General features: G+C 42.4%; 1 protein-coding gene across 7 annotated transcripts in view; it reads left to right on the forward strand.

Moving 5' to 3' along the window:
• The window catches only part of SH3KBP1 (SH3 domain containing kinase binding protein 1), a 336,262-nt gene that overhangs the window by 154,120 nt on the left and 165,986 nt on the right, over positions 1-16,156 (forward strand). For all 7 annotated transcript variants that reach the window (XM_055565562.1, XM_055565558.1, XM_055565556.1 and 4 more), the window contains one exon: positions 12,010-12,113. In XM_055565562.1, the coding sequence (XP_055421537.1) occupies positions 12,010-12,113 (104 nt within the window). The remainder of the gene's footprint in view (positions 1-12,009; positions 12,114-16,156) is intronic.

The following is a 16,156-nucleotide window of genomic DNA, read 5'->3' on the forward strand; positions in this document are numbered from 1 at the left end:
TCCATAGGATTAGAAAAGAAGCCAGTCATACTCATATACAGGTATCAAAATATTGCAAAAACTTAAGTAATACATATTCCTTTATTGATGTATTAAGCAGCAAGATCCAGCAGTGGGCCTAGAGATACTCATAATTTTGAAGTAGGAATGACTATCAATAATATTTCAAGATCACTGCAATGACCATGATGTGAACTGAAAATATCTATCCCACGTAATAGTCAATAAAATCCACAGATGCTGCTACTCTGTGAACTTCTTGTCTGTATACAGAGTGGAAAGAAAGACTAGGTTTCAGATAGAGAGTAGTGAAAATAAAGACGTAAGTTTCTTCTGGTCCATGTTGAGATGCCCAAAAATCTGTCCACAAAGCCAGTTAAGAATCTCTGCTTTTAAGACGTAGGGAACGGACATGTGGACACAGTGGGGAGTGGGGTGGGGGAGGGCGAGATGAATTGAGAGAGTGGGATTAACATATGTGCACGACCATGTGTAAACTAGACAGCTAGCGGGAAGCTACTGTAGAGCACAGGGAGCGGCGACGACCACGAGGGGTGGGAGGGAGGCTCCAGAGGGAGGGGACGTATGTATACTTATTCACGTTGTTGTACAACAGAGACCAACGCAATATTGTAAAGCAATTATACTCCGATAAAAAAAAAGAATCTCAAGGAGAGTATATAACTCCATTGCTAACACTAGCAAGGGGGTACTCTTTCTGCCCCCTTCTGATGCCTATGTCAGAAGCTTTCTCTATCTCTTTTACACTTTAATAAAACTTTATTACACACACACAAAAGAATCTCTGCTTTTAGATACAAAAGAAGGAATTGGAATGAAAACCCCCATTTGTATCAAGGAAATTTATAAAAACTTACACTTTATTCTGATAGGGATGAGAAAAGAAACTATATTAAAAATGAATCAGAATTTAACAAACATTTTGATTACCTGCAATGAAGATCTTTTCCCTTCTTCCTAAAGAGAAAGATACATGGAATTTTCTGTCATTATCTAAATCTCCCAGGGCTGTTTTTGTTTTTTTTTTTGGTACTGATTTTGAGAACTGGGAAACTCTAGATTTGTTCATGGTGGGTATTTTCCCCTGCAAATTCTCTAGTCATGAGAGATGACCCCAGAAGAAGGTTTCTGGGGCTTGCTAGACCTTTGTTGCAATGCATGTTCCCCATTGCTCCGTCTCTCCTCTTCTTGTTCCCTCTCTGCCTCCCCCCTTCACCATAAAAGTTAGGGGTCAGATGGATCCATTTGTCAGCAGCAAAGTTTGAGAAGGCCTTTAAAAATAGAGATGTTGTTGAGGGGGGCCTGTTCCATAGGAGAAATCTTGTTTATGCTCAACAAATAACTTATATTTAGAATTTCCCTTCAGTTTTTCCTTTGAAATTCTGTATTCTCATTTCACTTGAATGACTCTGCATGGAGCATTTAAAAGTAGATCAAACAAAACTCTATAAATACGTTGAGTTCTTTTGGGCATTTTGCCCAAATCAGCTTTGCTAAAGCGGAGAAAAGCAGTGTGCTTTATGTAGCAGATTTTCTCCTCTGAACATCCAGGCTCCCTCCCCCAGGGGTGCTTTGGAGCCATGTCCCCCAGTGCGGTCTGCTGTGGTTCTGGTCACATGGATTAAGGGGCTATGCAGAAAGGCCAAATCAAGCCCTGGTACCAGCCTAAGGAAAGGGGAAAACCAGAAGGATGTTTAGAGATGTCACTGAGTTTGTTGGCCATTGTGTTTCCTTTATCTCACTCTAATGGGAAGCAAAGGTTGGCAAAAAAAAAAAAAAAAATTGGTTGAACTGGTATAAATAATGAACAAAGGTGTCTTGTAGCAAATTCTTGAATGTTAAAAGAAATGGGAAAAAAGGGCAGGAGTCAGGGGGCAGGAAGCCCTGCTGTAAAGCAAGTCTGCCCTCATCTTTCCAATTGTAACACATGAGAAAACTGAGGCTGGGAGCTCAAGTGGGCTGCATGATGTGCTCACAGTGCTGGGACCACTGGGGTATCTGTCTTTTCGCTGTTATGAGGCCCAGGATTCTCTCAATGTGCCTTAATGCTATGTTGATAACCACGTGTCCATGAGCTGGAAAATCAGAGCTCATGTGTCCTTTCGGACAGCTAATTCACACCAGTTTTATGAGTCAGTTTGAAGTGGAGGCCACTGTGGTTGGAGAAGTTCTTCATGCCCTGTGCACCTGTATTATTAATATATTTTGTGACTTCTATGGAAATATCAGGTGACAATGTTAACATTGAAAATACCCATGTGTAGCTTCTATTTGCAGAAGCTCAGCTTGTGAAATGGATGGCCCCTTTCTGTATTATGCTGGCAGTAGAATCTCAGTGGTTTTTTTTTTTTTTTTTTTTTTTTGATGATAAAACGTTAATTGGCTAACTTTAAGACTGCTTTCAGTGGCTTCTTTAAACAGGGCATTAGACTCTGAAATTTTAGTCCTGAGGGAAGGTCTAGATCAGGGATTTATGTCCCTCCCCCTGTTTCAAGATACCTGCTACCTGGGCTCACATGGTGGTGGTGAGTGGGCATTCATGATGAGATGGCATCCACAGAACCATCATGAGGCACGTGTGGATGTTGGTAAAGGAGTTGCATTTGTTGAAAAACGTGTGCATGAAAGAGCTGAGAGGTGTCAGAGCTGAAGGCATGGAGAAAAACATACACACTGGTGCTCAGAGATATTGCAAATACAGTGGGATGCAGGCAGTGTTAGAGAAAAGCAATAGTTGTCAGAGGAACATAGAGAAGGAACCCTCATGGCAGAGAGTGTGTGTGTCCCTTTCCATACCATCTTCTGTGCCTACACATGGGTATTCATGCACACACGCTCTCCTTCTCTCACTCATTTAATTATTTAGGCTCTCACATATCAGTTGAGTGAAAGAATCCATTTATTGATTAATAAGCATTTGTTGAGTCCATACTCTTGATAGGTTCTGGGTAATAGGAGTAAATAAAAGAGTCCACGATGGGGGTTAAGGAGGGAGGGAGGTGGTGGTCTGCGTGTGTGTGTGTGTGTGTGTGTGTGTTTGCAGTGTTGGGATTGTATAGGTATTATGTAATTTGGTCTTTTAATGTACAATGGGCACCTGTTACACATCAGTACACGTAGAGCTGCTTGTCTGGTTTAACTGGCTGCTGCATTTCCCAAGGCCTTGATAAACCATGATTAATGGAGCTATTCCTTCACAGAAGACATTCAGGATGTTTCCTGTGTGGGTCTCTGTACATGTTAGAAGCAATGCTGCCCTGGACATGCTTACACATATATCTCTGCCTACTGAAAATAAGGATTTCCTGTCTTAAAGAGGACTACATTTAAAATAAAAAAAAATAATAAAATAAAATATACATCATTTCTTGTTCGGATCTAGTCCCTTTCTCCCATTAGGTATAATTGACAGTTGACCATAAACTTGAAAGAAGACAGCAGTTAAGATTATCACAGACACTGTTTAGCATCACAGATGCTTCGGACTACAACACTGGTGGAGAGTGAGACACCTTCAGCACAGTGGCAAGACTACAAGGGTCACCAGAATCTTCTCATCCTCGACACTGGCTTTTTAAAAAATTGGTGAAATGTACATAACATAAAATATACCAACTTAACAATTTTGGAATTGGCTTTTAAACACACATTGGTGGGTGCCCTGCTTAACATCAGGTTGAGTCTTTAACTCTTTCCCTCTACCTTTCTGATCTTGCTTCAGTGCTCCTCTAACTGGGAATTTGTGTTCACAAAACTGACGACTCACAGACAGAACGTGGACTAGTTCATTAGTTCATTCATTCATGAAGAATGGATTGTGTGTCTGCTTGAATAGACACTGAGCTAGGTACTGGAGATCAAAGACGAACAAGAAAGGGTCATTGGACTCCAGAGGGGTCAACAGAGACATACATATCACCTGATGATGATACTGTGTATCATCCTTCCTTTCCTTCCCTGCATATCTGATTCTGCGTGTTTTTCAGACTTTCTCTCTTTGTGTTCTATTGGGCTCCCTGTTTGCTTCTAGGCTCCTTCCCCCAAGCTGTCCTGCATACCCCTGGTACCAGGCACTTCTCCCCAGATCACTGTCCTTCTCACACGTTCTGGTCACTTCTCTGGGCAGGATCTCACAAAATAAAAGTTCTCATCCTTTGCTTGGTGTACAAAGTCCCCCAGAAATACACTCCTGATCTGCCTTCCTGGTAGTCTCTGGGGTTGGTGGAAGAGGAGGCCTGCAGACCACAGCTTATTTTACTCGTGGGCCTCGTACAGTCATCCAGGCGTTCTGTGCCCATCCATCAGGATGGGGCCAGCACCCCATCCCCATAGTGTTGGTGCGAGGACTTGAGGGGATACACATTACATACCTAGCAGGGTCCTTGGCACATAGCAGATACCTAGTCAGGGTTTATTTCCTTCATCTCTGCTAAGATGCAGTTGATTTTCCTTACGTGACTTTTGACTTCACCTCCCAACCCTGTCTCCGTGGCCCAGAGGCCCTAGTCACTGGTTCCCTCTTGGTTCTGCACTTCCCTCCTGCATTCTGGTGAGACTTGGGAGCAAATGAGCACTGGCTTAGCTCTAACCTCTTTTCGGATGAACCTTGCGTTTGAAGGAGTAGGCAATTGGATTTTCTGTTTTCTGCCATGCAAAGATGTTGATTATACACATCCCTTTGAGGATCAAGCAGGCTCATCTCCAGGGACCAAACAGGGCTGGCTGATTAAATACTGTACATTTCCACTGCGACAGTCCAGCCACAGCCAAGAGTCATTTGTAAAGAAAGACCCATGAGCTCCTTTTCTTCTGGCATGCCATCAGCCTCTGAAGTAGCCTTCTCTTCCTCTGAGTTACATTCCACTGGAAACAGGGACATGCGTGGGAATTTTTCCAGGACAAGGTTTGATGCTGGGTCCACAAAGTCAGTCATTCAGTTTTCTCTTCCCTTGCACCCAAAATCCACTGGGTGTCCTGAGTAAAATGGGTGATTCTCCACTTTCATTTATTTCACTTTGTATTGTTTTTCTGTCCTAAAATAGTAAACCTGACCCCTTGCGTAAATTGATGTTTCTGAATCAAAAAACAGCTGCCTCAAGAATCCAGAATGCTGCTCAGTAACTTGGGGAATTGCTGCAACCCTGGCAGTGTTCACTAATTAATTATAGCAGAGACTACCTTCTTTTCCGTCCCCCGGCCCCCAGGAGCACATTTCCAGAGCTAGAAACTGCTTAGTATAATGATCCCAAAGGCCTGTGAAATAGAAACCCAGCACAGCAGCGTTCACCTGGGTTATGTGTTAGGATGACATTGCCAAATAAGTACAATTTTTTTTGTCCTTTTGGGAGAAACTGAATATAGGACCTAAATAGCATGGTCTGGAAGAGTCCCACTGATTTTTTAAAATAGTTTATTTTTGGTTGCTCAAGGTCTTCATTGCTTTGCATGGGCTTTTCTCTAGTTGTGGCGAGCACGGGCTACTCTTCATTGCAGTGTGCGGGCTTCTCATTGATGTGCATTCTCTTGTTGTGGTTTCCAGGCTCTAGAACATAGGGCCAGTAGTTGTGGGGCGTAGACATAGTTTCTCTGTGCATGTGGAGTCTTCCCAGACCAGAGATTGAACCTGTGTCCCCTGCATTGGCAGGTGGATTCTTATCCACTGGACCACCAGGGAATCCCCCGTTGATTTTTTGACAACTGGCCTGTCTAGATGTCTCTAGATCCTGGCTGTATGTTAGAATCACCTAGGGAGTTCCTGAAATTCACATACCCAGGCTGCACCTAGACCAGTGACTTCAGAGAATCTAGGAGTGGGGCCCAGGCATCCTTTTTTTTTCTTTTCCGCCTAAATATTTTATTTAGAAAAATTTCAAATGTACAGGAAAGTTGTAACAATAGTACAATGAACATCCATTTAGAGTCACCATTTGTTAACATTGCCGCATTGGCTTTCTCTCTTTCTCTCACTGTATGTCTGTGCGCATTCATATATGTCTATATGTAAGTGTATACACAAACATGTGCACATCTTTCATTTTTTCCTTAAACAATTTGAAAGTACATTACAAATATCAAGACACTTCATCTCTGAATACTTCAGAACAAGGACTTTCTCCTATGTAATTGCAGTAGAATTAACACTCAGGAAATGTAGCATTAATGTAATGCTATTATCTATTATTAGTCCATATCCAAACTTACCCATTTGTTCCAATAATGTCCTTTATAACCTTTAAAAGAAACCCTGAATCGAGTTAAGAATTGCATTATATTTAGTTGTTAAATCTCTTTACTGTTTCAAAGTCTAGAATAGTCCTCTAACCTTTAAAAAGTTTTATGTGATATTGAACTTGAAAAGATTTTTAAAAAGTAAAACCAGGTCACTTTTGTCAACTGTCCTTCATTTTGGATTTACAGGATTTGAATTTGCATGTTTCTTCACTGTCAGATTTCATCTAAACGTTTTGGGCGGGAGCATTGTGTAGGCAATCTTAAGCCGTTCTTAGCATATCACATAAGGAGGCAGCACCTGGTGTCAATTAGTCCCATCGCTGATGACAGGGACTTTGAGACCTTGTCTTCCAGGTTCCTCCATACTCTGGGGACTATTTCCTTTCATAATCAATGAATCTTTGGGGAGATACTTTGAGACTGTCTAGATATCCTCCTAATCCCCAACAAGATTTCACCCCGTGGTTTTAGAGACCATTGATTATTGTCAGAATCAGTTGTTGCCATGATGGTTATAAGATAGTGATTGTCAGTTCCTGTCATTTCTACATGACAGTTGACATTCTTTTGTAAAGGAGAGCTTTGCCCTCATGGCCCATCCTTACCTGTCTAATCTTACCCATCTGTCTAGCTTTGAACCTAGCTACCTAGTGAATGTATCATGATGGGCTCATGAGTCTTTTTGAACTGAATGAATTCTTCAGTACATGGTGTCATTGTCCCATATTTGGCCAGTAGAAGCCCCATCAAGCTCATCCTTGTGTCCTTTTGAAATTACCCGTCAAGGCTTAGAGTGCTTCATTCATTTTGTCATAGCCACGTATTCCAGTCTTACTTTGTATTTTCTTTGCTCCAGCCCTGGAAGCCCTGGAAGAAGTCATTTTTCTCTGGAGACCTAGTTCCTTAGGGGCTGTTGTTTAGGAAGTTATGGGAAATTTCATAAAACTTGAAACTATGAAACAGGCGATTTTAGGGGACAGCCAAGATTGGGAACTACTGCTTAGCATCCCCCAAAGGGAGAGTGTTTGGTCCCACAAGGTATTTTCCTTTGGTCACCTATAATTGGTGGCTCTGATGCATTGTTGAGGTTTAGATTTTTGTGGGCAGTGTCACTTGCAGAGTTAGGTTTAAATGCAAGCCCTTAGACTCAACCTCAGAGAGTACAGTTCTGTTGGTCTGCCCTGCATGCCGAAGTTTTGATACAGGTGGACCCCAGGCCTTATCTGGAGAAAATGCCAGAAGTGACCATAAGAATTAGGGGCTTCTTATGATGTTTCACTTTGATTTTATAAATGTTGTCTCTTTTGTAAAACAGTGTCAGGATACTGCTGCATTCTCTAGGCATGTGGAGAGGATTCCCTTCATTAAGTTAGTGAGTTTCTTGAAAATATCAAGTGATTTAAACCCTCGTAGTTATACTCTTGTTCTATCAAGGAGGATGTGGCATATAAAAAAAACAGGCTGTATGAGTATTGAAAGTTTTCAGTTGACCCAAAGGCTTTTTTCAACCACTTCACTATTTGTTGTTATATTTTTGTGGTCATTGAATGAACTGACCTAGTAAAGTTTTCACATGTCATAAGACCCTGGAAAGCCCTAAAATATAGATGTGTGTGCTATTTCTGACACTTGGTCTTGGCACCTTTTGTAGTTTCTATTTCATTTTTAGAGAATGTGAATATATGACATTTCCTCCCCATCCAACCAGTTTTATTTCATTAAAATATGGGCCCCAGTTCTCAGCAGCTATAAGGAAATGCTCCTGATTCGTGGTTTGTCACTTCCTGGTTTCACATCCGAACCATGTACCATGTTAGTCCAGTGAGTCCTTTCTGCAATCTCAAGGCTCATGGACAGGGATTCTTCTTAAGAACAGGGGAGGCAGTCTCTGGAGTTGCATATCCTAATTCAAAATCCCAGGCCCTTCTAGCACTTTCTAGCTGTGAGACCTCTGGTAAAATAGTCTCTGTGTGCCTCCTTGGTCTCCTTGTCTGTAAAAGGGAAGGTTCAGGATGTACCCTCAAGGTTCAGTGAGAGGATCAAATGGGCTAATGCATATGAATTGCTTAGTAGTCTCTGGCACACAGTAAGTGCTTAATAAATGTTAGCTGTTACTAATTTTATTAAGCAAAGCTTGTCATGAATGGAAGGTGGTTATGAGATCTAATGAGGGAGTTGAGGGTACCTCCCTTGCTACCTGTGTTTGCCTGTGTTCCTCTAAATGAGTACATGTTCATGCATTTGGATTTTGTGGCCATCATATAATATGGCAGTAAAGTAGAGACATGTCAAGTATGCCTTGTGAAGTCTGCCTTAGTCATAATTTTTTAGTAAGCCGTGTGCCCCCGTACCTTTGCTTGTATGTTCATAAAACTTGTGTTCATTACTTTCAATTATGTATAAAGAGTTAAAAAACACACATGCAGTAGAAGTGTATTAAAACTTGCCTGTGGACCAGGCTGTGAGTGTGGAGGATTCCAAACCACAGCCTTGGGCAAGTCATACATTTTTTCCCCTCCAGTTTCTAGTAGCTATTAAAAGGAGATGACATTGTTGTCTGCATACCTCTTTGAGGAAGGTCAAGACCAACTAGTAAACATTAGTGAAATGCCAGGGAAAGGAAAACATGGCAAATGACATTCTTAAATTTCCTTTAATTTGATATGGACAGAAGCCACTGAGATACAGTGCCTCCGAATGTCAAATATTCCCCCCGAGCTGAGTTTTAGGTTGGGTGGAACTGGCGAACAAGATTGAAACAGTAATTTGCAGAGGCTGAGGAATGGAAAGCAGCCGTGCAGGAGTTGAGGAGTTATCTGTAATGAGAAAGCTGTGGAGAAGCCCTCAGGCTGTGTTATGCAATGTTGTGGGAAGCAGTTAAGTACAGATTGCAGAGAACTTGAGCCGAGATGTGACCTGAATTGGTTCATCCAGCATTGGAGCGAGAGCTCTGAACTCAGGGCAAGGAGACACTGCCACTTGCTAGCTTGGTGACCTTGGGTAAGTCACTGAGCCCCAGCTGCTTCATTTCCAAGATGGTTGCTCAGTCTGGCTCTTTTCTTTTTCACCGCTGTGATTGGTAGGGTAAGTTAGGGTGATGGGTGTCAGAGGTGCTTTAGAAAAGAACAGAAACAATCCCAGTGTCAGAGGGGGTCATTGTTTCAGGGCTCACTTTTCTTGGTCTTGTATGTTGGCAGTGTGCTTTATAGGTCTTTGTGCCACCAGTTGAATAACCTTAGAAGCTTTTAAGAAATATTAAAAAAAAAAAAAAAAGAAATATTGAGTAGCCTGGCAGAGAGAGATTAGTTAGTGTGCTTTTCTTTCTGATTCCAGGTGGGGCTCTACAGATGTCATATGGAAAGATTTGGTTCTCGAGAAATACTATTCTATTCTAGGTCCTGATTGCTGAGTTAGTCTTGTCTCTCCTTCGCCCTTTACGTAGTATTGGGTTAGATGCTACTTTTTACAAAGGATTTGGTGAAGATACGAATTCACATATAACTGAGTTTTATGACTTCAGCTAGCAATAGGTCTTCAGATGTTATTTTAAAGTCACTTTGGTCAGAACTTAGGTGACCTCCGTGGTTATGAGTGTGAGGTGTCAGACAGTTGTCACATTTACTTGTTTCATGCTCAGTTTTCTATCTGCAGAGTTTGCTTTGAACATAACATGAACAAATATAGCTCTTAAAGATGTATAGAACCTCACCTTATGAGATGTAGATGGGGGCAGCGGAGGCACAGGGAGTAGGAGATGATGCCATGATCACTTGGTCATCTGGACTCGTGGCTCGAATGAAACTCTGTATCCTGTATTACAGAGGGCTTGATTCGCCTTCCTTTGTGTTGGAAGCCAGGGAAAGCAGTGGAGTTCTTTTTTAAATTGTTTAATTCTATTTATTTTTGGCTGTGCTGGCTCTTTGTTGCCGCATGGGCTTTTTGCTAGTTGCGGCGAGCAGGAGTTACTCTCTAGTTGCGCTGCATGGGCTTCTCATTGTGGTGGGTTCTCCTGTTGTGGAGCATGGGCTCTAGTAGCATGGGGCTCAATAATTGTGGCTCCCAGGCTCTAGAGCACAGGCTCAGTAGTTGTGGTGTATGAGCTTAGTTGCTCTGCAGCATGTGGGGTCTTCCCAGACCAGGGATTGAACCTGTGTCCCCTGCATTGGCAAGCAGATTCTTAACCACTGCTCCATCAAGGGAGTCACAGCAGTGGAGTTCTTTGTCCTTAAGATGACTCTTGTGGACTTCCCGCCTGGGAAGAGCCATTTGGGTGAGCCCTCTGTTCCTAGGAGAGCTGGGGCTGCCCTCCTCTGTCCACAAACAGTGTACTTGGCACCTGGGAATCAGCTTGAGAGCCATGTGTTGGTACTTATGGAGACCAGGCAGCTTGTGGTTTCTCACGAGGGGGTGGAGTGTTTTCGCGTCATCACCAAAGTCGTGGTTAGGTGACATGCTGGTTCTCAACTTCTGCCCTCTTCCCTTTGTTCAGCTCTGTTCTTCCTTAGTGAGGTTCGGGCAGAAAAAAAATGGAACAGAGAAAACTAGGCCATTGACTTGGGATAAATGTCAATCAGCACATCAGATGTAGCCAAGGCCTCCCCTCTGTATGACATCACATTGCATGGGGGTCTCAGTGTGGCCACTGGTCACTCCTGTGGGAACTGGCTGTTTCAGGGAAGATTAGAAAAGGAAAGGAGTCCCTGTAAGCAGTATCCAAAAATAACATAAGCACTTCTAAATGTGTGGCCTTGAAGTCGTTGATCCCTATGGCGTTTGAGGCCATGTGGCAGCAGGAAGGAATGAGGTGAGGTGGTCAGCCTTGAGCGGTAAGCTTCTGAGCAATGCCGGTCTCAGTGCCCCTCTCCGGTCCACTTCTGTGCAGCTTGGGCCTCCTCCGCTGTCTGTCTCTGCCCACTAAGCCCCATCACACACCCATGTGCATGTTCTGTCTCCCCACAGTGCATGTCTGTGGCGTGGATAGTTGCATCCGGATTTGAACAGCTTTGAACCAGGACCTCCCAGTGGGGCCACACTGGGGGAGTGAGATGCTGTGACTTTGAGTGTCCTTCAGTCAAGCAAAGTGTGGCCCTGGCTTTTCTCTTGATGTTCCTGGATTGGTTCTGTGTAAGCAGCCAGGGATCCTGCTAATGGCTCCCCTGGGACAGAGAGAAGAGGACCGAAGTGGATTTGCTGATCCCCTGTGGGGCATTTGGAATGGTACCAAGAGTAGGCTGAAATCTAATCAGCCTTTGCTTATCAGCCTGAGTTCCAGCATGTTAAAAGGGTGATGATTAGTGAGAGAAAGGCCAGAATACTTTATCTTTTCCTTTGCACATTTGGGAAGAATTTCCTCTGCCTCGCTAGCATTAGAAGCAGACCATTCTTTTCCCTCCACTGTTATCACATCAGCTTTCATTAAAAGTCACCAGCAGCAAATACAAAGCCCTGTCCATGGAAAACCGTTTAAGGCAACACTGTGCTCCAGCGCTTCGGGGTGGGCTTTTGCCTTCTGCACCACCAGATCAGTTTCTCATATCCATGCCTTTCTGACCCAGCAGCTTTTCAAAGACCAAGCAGCATTGCTCTGCTTTCTCCTGCCTCTCTCCCAGAGACCAGAGCTGCCATGCCTCTAGCCATGTCCCAGAGAGCATATTTGAGACAAGTCAGCTTAATTTGCCTGCATGCCTAGGATGCCTCTCTTTAAAATCGATTTTTGAGACCAGAGCTGGATCTGAATATTTTCCTTTTCCTATGCAGGCGAGCGACGGAGGCGTCGGTGCCAGGTGGCATTCAGCTACCTGCCGCAGAACGATGACGAGCTCGAGCTGAAAGTCGGCGACATCATAGAGGTGGTGGGAGAGGTACGTGTGCCAGGCGGGTGGGTGCAGGGCCTCTCACGGACTGTCAGAACCCACCTGTGGCTAGTTGGCCTTGCTGTGGGGGATGTTAGGACTCAAGAGACTGGGGACATCATCCGGTTCAGTCTTCCAGAAGAGATTCTAGAGAGGTGTGCCTCCCAACCCGCTGAGGGCAGATGTGGACCATTTAAAACTGTGGTCTTCTTCACTGCATGCTAGCTAACGCCAACCCAGTACCATAGCTTTCCTCCTCTGCTTCAAGTACTCATAGACTCTCGGTATCCAGAGTGACCACATCCACTTTAAAGGATGGATTCGGTATTTGTCATGGGGAGCACTGAGGATTCAGAGGGAAGGAAACAAGTGACATTGATACAAGACCTAGTATGTGATGGGCATGACAAGATTCTTTACACATTGGTCCATTGACTCTTCATAACCACTTTAGTTTTGTAGATAAAGAAAGAGGCTTGAGAGATGCTATAACAGGCAGGGCTGAGGGTTGAAGCTAGGTCCACCTGGGTGGAGACCTTTGTTCTCTCACTGCCCTACATTACCTTGTCCCTGCGTGGTCCCAGCTGCTTGCAGCCAGGCCTGCTGGTGAGATGTCCCACCAGACCCTGGCATGGGATTTTGGGGCTCCACTCCCTGAGGGCGGGAGCATCCTGGGCTTCGCACTTAGAATCTGATCATTCATCCTGATTCAACATATGTATCTGTGTATAGTGATAGTTTTCCAATTGCTTTCATTTCCTGCATACCATTCAATGTTACAGAAACCCATGATTTATTAAAAACAAAAAAAACTAGGAAGCCAGAAGTCAAGGAGGAGGTTAAGTGAAGTATGACGTGGGTGGGAGTGGCAGGGCTGATGCCAGCAGACAGATTTCTGGACTCTCGTATAAACGTAAAGGGAGCATGCATCAAAGCTTTATTTAACCCATTAATGAGGGCATCTGCAAGATGGTAAGGCTGACTCAAAGAGAATGGTGAAAGAGCAAAGTGTTTATAAATGATTGAAAGAGAAAAACGCTTGAGTAAGATTGCTAAGTTAGATGCGAAACTACATTGCATCCTACAGGGCAGTGAGACGAACCTCTGAGGTCATCTTTTCTAGGGGATGAATCTCTCTCTCTGCTGGTCAGAGGTTATTTTCATGGTTATCTGACAAGACTCATTCACTTTGTTCTTGGTCTTCTAGCAGTTAGCATCTGCACTAACACAGTTGTAAACTCTCCTCATAAAAAGTAAACGGTGTGTCAAGCAAAGATACTTGTCCCTAGAGAATCAATCAGTGTGGTTCCCAGTGTGGGAGGACATGCAGTAACCCGCTTTTTGCCAGTTTCCCAGTTTTGGATCATTTGAATTAGTATGTCGTTCATCATGTTTTATTCCTGGTGCCAAGCACAACACATAGGAGACATTTGTTGAAAGCTGAATGAGTGCAAAATGAATGGACAGCAGAGTAGAACATTTATGCCAATGGTAGACTGGCACAGTTCTTAAGACTGAAACCAGGGAAGAAATTCCAGGGGAAAAAAATAAACGATTGTGACTAATAATAAAAAAAAAAGAGTTAAAATCTTGGTATGATTTGAAGTGAGTTTAGCTAAACAAAGAGGGCAACAAACAGGAAAAAATTTGAAAAAATTTTATATATGTAACATAGGAAAATATATTAGGAAGCTATTATAAGAATGATAAAGGATAGATATGATATAAACACCCATTCCACAAGTAGAAATAAAAATCTGAACCATGAGAAAGTGTTCTAACCTGCTACTAATTAATCTAATTAAGACAATTTGATTGGGTACCTCCTTTTGAAAATCCTAAAAAAATATTTAGTGGTGAGACTTGGCAGTGATTAGAAGAAATGGTGACTTTATGATATATCTTTATGATCCTTGTTTGATGCTGTTTAGCAAGGTGCATCAAGAGCTATAAAAATCTGAATTAATACTCTTTGACTCAGTAATCTTACTCCTAGAAATTTATTCATGGAAAATGGTTACAGAAAAAAATATGTTAAACATGTTAATTGCAGCAATGCTCGTGATAATGAAAAAATCATCAAGAAAGGGAATAGTTGTGTGAATTAAGGTATATTACCCAGCTAGAAGATTGTGAAGCCTTTAAGATGGTAAATACAGAAGCCTTTATATTTATTACAATACTGTGTGTTGTAATTATCTGTTATATTCCACTAACCTGAGAGCTTTTCAACAGCTGGGATCTGGTTTTTCTCTATCTTTATATTCATAGTACATGGAATAGTGCCTGAAACCTAACACATACTTTAATAAATGCTTGCTGAATAAGTAAATGAATACATGGAAGTATGAAAAGTTTTTTTTCAAAATAAATGAATAGATAGTCACAAAATTACATTCACTAGGAGCAGTTGAATATAATTGTCTGAAGTCTATCTCAATGCATGTGATCGAAGACAGAAAGGGCCCCAGAATTGAAAGTGGATCTGCCATAGAAGATGGTTTTCCCTTTAATGTTGTAATAATACTGTAACAAATACAAATCAAGATAAAAGTTCTTAATAAATTTCTGGAATTATTGCTGAGTCTCATCTGTCTGTTGACTCCAGGGGAACCAAGTGAGGGTTGCTAAGGGAGAGGGATGATTGCAGGGCTGGTGTTCTCCTTTCCTGGAAGAAGAGTTTCACCACCCTCTGTGGGCCCAGCCTCTTTACCATCCATGCCCGTTCAGTGCTAGGCTTCGTCCTGGGCTTGCCTCAAGTAGGAAAAGGGAAAACTAACTGGGTAGCCTCTGCTATTTCTGTAAAACAAAGCATAAACGTTTACCTTTTAATCCATATTTTAAAATTATATCACCAAAAGTTAATTTCCCTACTTTTGAAGTTTATTCTAATATTACATTATCTTATAAAGTCTGTCCTTTTCTCCTATAACAGATGTTATATAAATGCCAGTAGGTTTCTACTGTCTAATGCCACTGAATACTAAAAACAAAATAAAAATCCCAAATAAACAAAATCCCTTAAATCACAGGAGCAGGTTATGATAAGACCATAGTAATAGCTTTGCAATACTATAGTATCAATCTGTTTGCCAAGAGAAAGATGTGTATGTGCATATAGATTATATTTTTATTGATAAATTGATTCATAGATTAATTCTACAGTGTTACAAAGCTATACAAACACATGCCCCTACTTCCCCCCTGCCCCTAAGAGACAATTCCTAGGATTTTGAATATATGGACCAGTTCTTGAGAACAGCTGAAGCAGGTAGAGAATCCTAAAAAAATGATATACTTATATCTTAACATGTAGAAGTGAAGTGAAGTGAAGTTGCTCAGTCGTGTCTAACTCTTTGCGACCCCGTGGATTGTAGCCCGCCAGGCTCCTCTGTCCATGGGATTCTCCAGGCAAGAATACTGGAGTGGGTTGCCATTTCCTTCTCCAGGGGATCTTCCCGACCCAGGGATCGAACTCTGGTCTCCCGCATTGGAGGCAGATGCTTTAACCTCTGAGCCACCAGGGAAGTCCATCTTAACATGTAATCTTAGCTTAAAAATGTATAGTCATCCCTCTTAGGGCCAGGGTGTTTTCCTAAACTATGTGTTTGTTGGTTTGAGCTCCACCTTCTCTGCATCCATGATGCATCCTCTACTATTCCCACTGTTTTCTTTAAACTTTTTGGAACTAGGAGTGTTACACTAAGTGGCATATAGGATCCTAGTTCCCCAACCAAGGATCAAACCTGGGCCCCTTGCCTTGGAAGCACAGAGTCTTAAATATTGGACTACCAGGGAAGTCCCACCACTGGTTTCCTTGAAGTGGATTGAGGACAACTTAAGGGAAGCAATGAGCTCCCTTAAGCAATGAGCTGAGTAATAATTCTTCTAAAATTCCACACTGCCTCACCTCCCAAACTTTTAGCTGTCTTTTCTATACCTAATTTGGCACCATGTTTTTAAACCTTCAAATTACATCATATTCCTTCTCACCACTAGCCTTTTGTCTTCAAACCTACGTATTTTGTACTCTTTAACCGTGTTGTGTGCTG

The sequence above is a fragment of the Bubalus kerabau genome, chromosome X, assembly GCF_029407905.1.
Source record: "Bubalus kerabau isolate K-KA32 ecotype Philippines breed swamp buffalo chromosome X, PCC_UOA_SB_1v2, whole genome shotgun sequence".
Classification (NCBI taxonomy): Eukaryota; Metazoa; Chordata; class Mammalia; order Artiodactyla; family Bovidae; genus Bubalus; species Bubalus kerabau.